The 9,143-nt window shown below is 37.5% G+C and overlaps 2 protein-coding genes across 2 annotated transcripts; both read right to left on the minus strand.

Moving 5' to 3' along the window:
- Positions 1-152: 152 nt before the first annotated feature.
- LOC127139672 (sperm acrosome membrane-associated protein 4) lies at positions 153-5,470 on the minus strand. The gene is made up of 5 exons (XM_051067893.1): positions 5,075-5,470; positions 4,513-4,585; positions 3,686-3,796; positions 3,075-3,236; positions 153-2,573 (listed from the first exon to the last, which is right to left on the minus strand). The coding sequence occupies exons 2-5, from the start codon at positions 4,562-4,564 to the stop codon at positions 2,491-2,493; spliced, it is 408 nt and encodes a 135-aa protein (XP_050923850.1). The 5' UTR covers positions 4,565-4,585; positions 5,075-5,470; the 3' UTR covers positions 153-2,490.
- A 621-nt stretch (positions 5,471-6,091) lies between these two features.
- On the minus strand, positions 6,092-8,925 carry LOC108890302 (uncharacterized). The gene is made up of 3 exons (XM_018687163.2): positions 8,757-8,925; positions 7,296-7,406; positions 6,092-6,701 (listed from the first exon to the last, which is right to left on the minus strand). Exons 1-3 carry the CDS (start codon positions 8,806-8,808, stop codon positions 6,460-6,462), a joined length of 405 nt encoding a protein of 134 aa, XP_018542679.2. The 5' UTR covers positions 8,809-8,925; the 3' UTR covers positions 6,092-6,459.
- Between the last annotated feature and the right edge of the window lie 218 nt (positions 8,926-9,143).

Here is a 9,143-nt window from a genome sequence, read left to right on the forward strand (position 1 = left end):
TATTTTGAATTTGTGACTGAAAAATGATTGAACAGATTCATCGATTATCCACATAGCTGCCAATTAGTTTTCTTTTCATCAACTAATCAATAAATCGTTGCATCTCTAGTTCAAGGAAAGTAATCTGACCACAAATGTCCTTCATTGTCAGCACAAAATATAATCAGATGAACAGCATGATCCTACCTGCAAAAAACATTGCCATAAACACTGCACAGACCAACAGCAATTTGTTCATTTTACTCTTCTTCAGGTGTGTGTTTTATTGAGATATCAGCACAAATAAAAAGATCCAAATGCAACAGATGCGTTCAAAGAGATGTCCAGGTGAGTGGGTTTCAAATGAGCTTCATCAGCTCTGGTTATTGGATTTTATGTCAGTGGTTTAGTATTGGGATCTCAGATTGGTTGATTTAAAAAGGATGTCAACTTTGTTGATTTTTATTTGTCAAACCCCTCATGTATTCTTTAAAATGCTGATGCTATAAACACAGAGGTTTGTTAGAGGAGAGCTAAAAGCCAAACAAACAAAACTGTGCACAGAGATGAATATACTTGTGCATGTGTGTATTTAAACCTTTGTGAACTCATGGCTCATTGAAAATCGAGATCATAATCACTTTCAAAAGCATCCGATTACAAAAGAGAACAAGACTTTGGACAATAATGAGTAACTCCTCGACAAATATTAGTTTTCTCTGTGTAGAGACACTCCCTTTATTCTTATGTTGTGGAGCGACAATAGAATAGTATATCCTTACATTTCCACATAGATCATGGAAATTCAGCCTTTACCTTACCTCTGTGTAGATAACAACACAGAATATAAATGAATGGAACAGAAGCTGTGAAACATTAACGAAACTGCTGTATATCATGGGTTTTAAGTTTCTGTTTTGATATCAAAAAACAACGAAGCAGTGTTTGGTTAAAGATTGAACAATGCCCAAGTCCACTTCAACCAGGTTAAAAACATGAAAGGAATAGTTTGACATTGGGAAATGCACTTATTTGCTTTTTCTGCTCAGAGTTATATAAGAAAACATGTCTGTACAGCAGGTTAGCTTAGCTGAACAGACTGGAAACATGAGGAAGCAGCTACCCTGCTTCTGTTTAAACTCACTAATTAACATTTTACAACTCATTTGTTTAATCTGTACAAAAACCAGAATGAAATATACAACAATTTTTAGCTTTGTTGTTTGTTTTTGGTCTTTACGCTAAGTTAAGCTAAGCTAAGCTAAATTAAGCTAACTGGCCACTCTTACCTGTAGCTTCATATTGAACAGACAATGTATGGTATCAATCTACTCGTCTAACACTCTGCAAGAAAGCAAATTAGCATTTTTCTCCAAATGTACTAGCTAACTATTCAAACTATTACTTTGTTATTTGTTAGCATTTACTGTGGTCTAAAGTTGTGACAACTTTAAATGTATTCATAGTTACTAAATGTTTTGCATTCTTTTTAAAATCCACTTAAAGCAGGAATAACTTGATGTTTTGGGAAATCCACTCATTCACTTCTTTGTAAAGACTCATGTGAGCTGAGATGTTTAGCTTAGCTTGGCTTTAACTACCTTTATCAAACAGGCTCTAGATGTAACCACAAACACACAGACTTTGTTCCATAACCTCTCAAGGTGAACACGTGGATGTGTTATCTAAGATGTCAGTGTGTTAACCATTATTTTTTCCTGCACTTACTGAAAAGACTTTAAAGATCCATTGGAGGCTTATGCATACTTTTTCAGCTTTTGTTTTTCTGTACCTTAATGTATCCCATTTCTTTATGGTTTATACAGTTTAATTAACAGTTGTATTAATAAAGTTAATAATATCGAATGCTTTATGAATTACCTATACCAATGATCCAGTGTTTTTTGTTGCAAATGGTAATATGCTGTATTTTGGTTTTGATGCTCTGCAGCAATTTCCAAAAGTTCAAAGGTCAGCAGAGTCCTGCTGGAGGAGGATGAACAATAGAAAAAAGTTTAAGAAGCCTTAACATTACTAAATTAAATAATACCGTATAAGCACATTACACACTGTGTACACACATTTACTCATGTGTTGAGATGTTCAGTGGGGGGACACAAAACTGTCGATTGTTGGCTCAAGTTATACAAACATTATAGTAGTATATATATAGTATAACATTGTACTCTAGTCATATATTTTCCATGTATTTGCACAAACTTTGACATAGCTATGGATAGTGCACACAGATAGATAAAACTGGACCATCCAACAGCTGAAATGAATAAAATATCTGTTGTGGAAAAAATTGAGCTTCTATAAAAGTTACACTGAACAGTCAAAGAACAGCTTATTATCTAAAATGGTTACTGTAAAAATTCAACATGAAGTTTGATTATTAATCAAATGACCATCATACCTCTTGGTGGGGTACATTTCACAAGACATATTCACAGTTTAACAATATGAGAATCCATGTATCCCCTCTGACGACGTGCGGCACGGCTGAATCTATAAACAAGATGTAGATGGCAACAGACGGGCGATGACGAATGTCAGGGTGAGAAGAAAACCTTTTGTCAAAACTGTAGGTCCTGAAGGATCAGATAAGAGAGGTGTCCACAGGTTAATTCAAGCAAGGAGTTAAATATTAAACGAATTAATCTGGAATAGATTACCTGCTTTCACAAGATGGACGTTGTGCTCTGTCTCCATCAAATATTTGAGTTCTGTTGTTTTTCTTTATGAACAATTAAAAGTGCTTAAGTGCTTATTATATGAATCACCTGAAGGCTTTGTTCCAATTAAATATGCAAGAAAACAAATGGATCTTGAAAATAATTTACTATTGTAAATACCAATGTTAGGATAAAGTTGCTTAGACACAGACATTCAGTCCTGATTTAGAAGAAATAGTAAATGTATTACGTCTTTTAAGACTCCGACCTGAGTCATATTTTGCCACCAGTGTCTCTACATTGTCTATCATAGGGACAGTGATGTACTGCAAATGTTATTTAAAGCACAACAAAGGAAATTTGGAAATGTGAAGCAGCCATTTTGGCTCCAAACTGCCACTGAAGCAGCAGACAGACCTGCACTGGCAGTGTTGAAGGCATCTCTGTTACATAAGTCGGTGCTGCAGCAGGTCTTGGTGATGGTGTAGTTATAACCAAGGATAGATCCTGTTCCATTCCTGCAGGCGGATTCTTCTGTACAGCCTAGTTCCTTGATATTCAGGATGTCGACAGAAAAGCCTGGAGGAAGCAAAAGGAGATTTTTACTGTGATTTTTTAAAGACTAGAGCTGATTTTATTCAAGCAGGAGAGACTTAGCTGTCGTTCAGATGTCCTCAGTGTGTCTGGGAATTTAACATTCGAGAGTTTACAGTTTTTAAAGGCTGATTCCTCATATATTTTGGTCTTTAAATTAGAAAACTGAAATTTAGGTTTGTGGGGTTGTACAGTATTTTTAAACTAAAACTTAAACACTAAAAACTATCCACTGAAACTCAAAATCTCCAAATCATCTGTTCGGGGTCAGTAGAAGGTCGAACACATCTTATCTTCAAATACACATTTCATGTACAAAACACAGCAGGCAAAGTCAGTAAGTTAGTAAAAAAAATGTCAAGAGAAGTAAAACTTAAATTAATTTTTGTTCATTGTTTTTACATATGCAAACAATATGAATGCATTCATCTCACCTGCAACTGCGGTGAAGCACCTGTTTTGAGTTTCAGTACAATTTACAGGTGCAATGAGGAAGCAGGTACCGAGCAAAGTCTGATTACAGGTGAAACAGTTGAGGGACTCAGCTGTGAGAGAGGAGACAACCAGAGAACAGGAAGTTGGAAAGATTATGTTTTTTTTTTATTTTTTTTAAATCTCAGTCCTCTGGAAGAAGTTACACCATTATCAAACAAACGCCTGACATAATCACAAAGTACACATCAAGACTTTGTTTCGTAACCTCTCAAGGTGAACACTGTGGCTGTGGATGTGTTATCTAAAACACAGCAGGTGGTACAAAATGCCACTGGTTTTATTTGCTCACATTGCGAGATATCAGAGTTTTCTGCCTCCATGATGAAACATTAGAGCTAAAGGGAATTTGTTTTGTGGAGCTCAAAACACTGAAAATTTAATATTTACATTTAGCAGCAACAAACCAAAAATACAGAGTCTCCATGGTTAGTGGCACTGCACTGTTGTGCACTGCATCATGTTTTAGGAAACCATCACGTCAAATAACATCATACATTTTAAATGAAATTTAAATGAAACCTTAAGTAAACCTTTAAAATCTATAAATTACTCTGTATAACAAAACTGTAGTTTGTGAATGTGTTGAAAAGATTTGCAGAAAGAAAAATCAGAATATCTAAATAATATATCAGCACTTTCTTCTCATGGCGCATCCTCAGGCTTTGAAATTAATTCCCAACCTCAGTATCTTATTGATCCTAATTCAAGGCCACACAGGGTTAAAGTTTCTGCTTTCCACATAGAAAATACAGTAAACACCTCCTACCTGAAACACAGAGAGTCAACAGTGCTGCACAGCTCCACAGAAACTTGGCCATTATGATGATCCTCAGGTGAACCTACAGGTGAAAATACCACCAAGGAGTGTTGGATGTCTCTAATTTTTTAAAAGCTCTCACTGTTTCAGAAAAGTTATTTGCGGCTGTAACTCTTTATACAGTTGGGGGAGTTAACATCAGTAATACAGGCCACCTGTCGCGATAACAAAGTTTGTTGAGGGGTGACACACACCCTGTATGCAAATTAAAACTAAACAGTTTCACAACAGAAAAAAGTGGATTTTTTTTTTTTTTTTTTTTTGGTCTGACGCATCCACAGCCCTGTCAGACGAGTTCAAGTACACCTGAATCTGCATCACCTGTCATTGCACAGTAAACGTTATTTAATGGTATAAAAAGGATACTGAATCGTGAATGTTTAGGCAGCTTTGGCTGCGTTCATTCTGAGTGACAGAAGCCGGACATTATAAAATACAACCTAATCTTTTCCAAAGGATTTGCTCTTGAACAAAGAATCAGCAATAATCATAACAAATGTCAGTAACTTACTCGAGTAACGCATCCAATGCACGGTCAACGTCAGGAGATATAACTTCAGGAAATCTCACATGCAGATTAAAATGATGGAGCAAACAAAGGGAGAGGCTGAGCAGGGCCTCGTCCAGGCCTCCTATCAGTTCAGGTGTGGCACAATAGGTAGAGGGGCTAAGTCCCGCCTACCTGGGACTGGACAGGAAGTAGGGCTCTCAACACTAAATATTTCAACTTCTCAGCTGCAGTCAAATAATTTTTGTTGCTCAGGGAAGGTTTCAAACTGAGTGAAATGACAGTGGATGTATCTCAGTGGCAGCCATGATGAGAGCTGGACCAGTTCCCTACAGGCTAAAGAAATGAGCTTCAGTGCCTCTTATCTTATCTCCGTTAGCATGGGAAACACTCAACCTTCCCTTAGGAGAGGGAAGGAGATAAGCGGCGCACCACTGCAGACCTACACACATGTAGAAACAACAGAGAACTTATTTTACGCTTGTGACATGATTCAAAACTTATGGAAATCCTTGTATGACTGCCTGAGCTCCTGTTCCATAAATATAAATTTCTTCTCCTTCAGTGATCATGAAGAACAAACATATTGAATTTCTAATTAACAATATCATCACTATAACAAAATGCAATATACAGCAACATACAATATACTGTGTCTGTGGTTCTCTTTTCTTAAGTCCTTATCAGTTCTCCTTCACTTCTTTCCTTGACCTCACTACAGTACCTTTTCCATTGAAGTCCAGGAAAGAACAACAGCAGCCTCAGTTTCATACGCTCTGAACTGCAACACAAGATGTTTATGTGCTCAAAATGACTCAGGATGAATGACTGCAGAGGGTTATAGGTAAATGTATGAGTAATTAGTTGAGATTATCCACCTACAGGCCTGCAACTCCATGCGTGAACCGTTCAGTACGAGTACAATCAGGTTGGGAATTATCATAGAAACTAACTGCACTAACTACTAAACTAATATTGTGTGTTAAGTTAAAGTAAGAACAAGAAGCAGAGACAGCAGACGATTTTTTAAATGATTTTCTTTATTTTAACATCAATGTTTTGTCCATTAAGACAATAAGCATTTAAAAGGATAAATAAATGTATTGTTAAACAAAGCAAAACAACATGGAAGATTTACGATCTCAACGTTTCCTTGAAACGTCCCATTGCTCGACTTCCTCCATGTTGACACCTGAGTTTAGTATTTCATATAACTTTTTGTTAAAAAAAAAACTGAGACATGAGTTATGAAAGGTAAAGAGAGTCACAGTAGATGAGCAATCATACTTGTGAACTCATAAGATCCAAAGAGTTTATTATGACTAGTGCTGCTGATGTTGGTAGCAGCCCACAGCTGCTGTTGGTGTGATTTTGTATGAGCCGTTTTTTTACAGCATGCTTCCCCAGGCAGAGGCCAGGACAGCGGCACCGATGGCGGCGGTGAGGGTCATCCTAGTGGACGGGGCGCCACTGAGCGTGATGGGGTTGCACTTATCTGTCGAGCAGCACTCAAGTTTAGTCTCATAGGTGACACCGAGCAGGACGGCAGAGGTGGTCATGTTGCAGCCGGTGGAGTTATCTTTGCAGCCCTGGGTGTTGAAGCCTGAGAAGCTTGAGAGCGCTGGGAAAGCTGAGGAGAGATGGTCGTGTTAGACTCATAAGATACAGTTTTAAGATTCTGGCATTTTATTCAGGTATTTCTAACTTATTAGACTGTTTACTTTTTACCCCACTGCATGTCATTTTTACTGCTCCACATTCACCTGACCTGCCATAGTTACTTATTTTTGTTTATAACCTTTGAAAACACTTATTCTGCAGATTCAGATATCACATTCAATATGAGATAAGCTCGTAAAATCAATAATCTAAGTTCTAATCACCTTTATTTCCCTTACTTTAACTGCTCTGAAATCATGAAAACACGCAAAACTGGAACTACAAAGTTCTCACCTGACAGTGAAACTTAAAATGAGTGCTTTTATTTTTTGTGACTAGACAAATATCTACTTTTAAACTAGCGTGCAGAAGTTGTAAAGGAGGGATTTTCCACTGATACAGCCGTGAAGATTAAACATGAAGATCTAATCACGTGGGATACTGGTTTCACAGCTGGAAACATTTGGGGTGTGTCTGTTGATCTGTGTGCCTTCAATCAGGATTTAAAGTGTTGTTATGTAATGTTTGAAGGGTAAGGGTGAGCATTGTTTTTTAGGTGACTTACTGGCTTTCCCAGTGAAGCAGACGCTGGTGTTGGACGTACAGGTCTCCTCAGCAGAGTTCAGGCAGAAACCGATCAGACCGAAGGTGCATTTGTTGCATGTCAGGGAGTCCACTGAAACACATGAGAGAGAAAAATGAGCTTGAAACAGATTGATTCAGTCAAAATAGTACAAACTTAAACTGTGTTTAAAACTGAATTTAACTATCAAACAAGTCCTCATTTGTTTTTTAGAGATTTAATTGATTTTGGCCGTTCGCTATTCTTGATAACGACATGAATACTTTTGTATTTTTCACCATAATATGCTTTAATTTAACAGCAGTGATTGTTTTTTGAGAGTTTGAGTCAATGTTTCTTTCAGATCTAGGGTTAGGGTTCCTCTTCCCGCCCTTCAGTTCGACCTTTTACCAGATCACTCCGGCCCGTCGAACACTGGGAATTTGCAGTCCACCACACCCTGCGCTGAGGTGCAGCAAAAGCTGTTAAACCCCACCCAGGTTGGTTAAACAATCAAGCTCTAACTGACATATCAAAAGGCCTTCTTGCCCATTTCAGTCAAGGTGTGAAAGGATGAATTCAAAAGTTAGGTCACTACAACTAAATCATACAAAGAAAAGTTGTTCACAAGTCAGAAAGTTGTGGATTCACTGGTCTGGGGTTTGAGCTATCTGCCTCTGAGATTTTTTCCCATCACCCCAGTTCAGTGGAGGTGAATGGCATTTCATCTGTGGTGCTCAAAGCATTGAAAAACAACATCACAGCTGCTGTGACACCTGCTGTCAAACAGGTTTTGATGGAGTGACAACTAGAAAACTGTTGACAGCAAAATTTGTAGATAATCCCGAGTAATGTTTCACATTGATGTTCACATCTCTTGTGTTACAACAGATTTATCAATGGCCGATGTCTTAAAACCAAGAATAATATAAAATAAACTGTCTACATTTCAAGGTACCACCAGGGCTACGTTATAAAATATAAATTATTATGATCTGGGTGAACTGATGCCTTTAAATGTCCTTTTTCTCAGTCTAAATTTACACTTCTTAAAGAGGAATGTGAATGGAACTGAGAAATACCTTAAAACCACCTTCACCAAAAAAAATTTCTGTACTTTCTAAGTTTGGGCAAATAAAATGATTGATTGATGATTTCCGTCTCCCTTACACAGCTATGAATTGGTTACATGTTAAAATGATAGTACAAGAAGTAATAAAAATGTTTAGTAAAGTCTGAAAAGCTTAAACCAATTTGAACCTGAGATTTTCTCACCTTTTTTGGAGCGTTTTTGAATAAACTTTATTGACTGAGTAACAGAGTAATATATTTGTGTTATCAATTAGTCTACAAATGAAGGATAACTCAGTCAGATCAATCACTGCCGCAGAATTTTGGCACTATCTTTCTCTCCAGTAATAAGTTAGTGACTGATTGATAGCCCTGATTATTGGTGAATCTTACCCAGCATGAGACTTGCAAGGACTGCAATGACTCCAAATAGGATCCTGCCCATCTTGGTGTGTTTGGTTTCGGCTCACAAAAGACAAAGAGAAATCCTTCCACAGAAAGCCTGAAGCTCCTCAGGTGATGTTGATGATGTGTGGAGTAAAAACTGATGAACCTGTTTGGTGTGAGGGCCTGATTTATAGTGTGTTACAGGTGGTGCAGTGGGAGGGGACAAGAAGGGGTTTTCAAGTCTTTTGTCTTTACCTTTACCCTCAAGAGAAGAGCCAAGTGGAGGAATGCAAAGGATGACTGATTCAGTGAGGAAGAAAATTCACTTCAATACCATGAGACAAACTATATGTACTTGCCACTCAAGTAGGTCATCGGGTAGAGATTGAATCA

This window comes from Lates calcarifer, linkage group LG3 (genome assembly GCF_001640805.2).
Source record: "Lates calcarifer isolate ASB-BC8 linkage group LG3, TLL_Latcal_v3, whole genome shotgun sequence".
In the NCBI taxonomy this organism is placed as follows: Eukaryota; Metazoa; Chordata; class Actinopteri; family Centropomidae; genus Lates; species Lates calcarifer.

Coding starts and splice junctions, on each gene's coding strand:
- LOC127139672 (XM_051067893.1), bottom strand. CDS start 4,564: ATGGCCAAGTTTCTGTGGAGCTGTGCAGCACTGTTGACTCTCTGTGTT. Junction 3,797..4,512: donor GTTGACTCTCTGTGTTTCAG/GTAGGAGGTGTT, acceptor CCTCTCTCACAG/CTGAGTCCCTCAACTGTTTC. Junction 3,237..3,685: donor GTGCTTCACCGCAGTTGCAG/GTGAGATGAATG, acceptor TGCTTCCTCCAG/GCTTTTCTGTCGACATCCTG.
- LOC108890302 (XM_018687163.2), bottom strand. CDS start 8,808: ATGGGCAGGATCCTATTTGGAGTCATTGCAGTCCTTGCAAGTCTCATG. Junction 7,407..8,756: donor CCTTGCAAGTCTCATGCTGG/GTAAGATTCACC, acceptor CATGTGTTTCAG/TGGACTCCCTGACATGCAAC. Junction 6,702..7,295: donor CTGCTTCACTGGGAAAGCCA/GTAAGTCACCTA, acceptor ATCTCTCCTCAG/CTTTCCCAGCGCTCTCAAGC.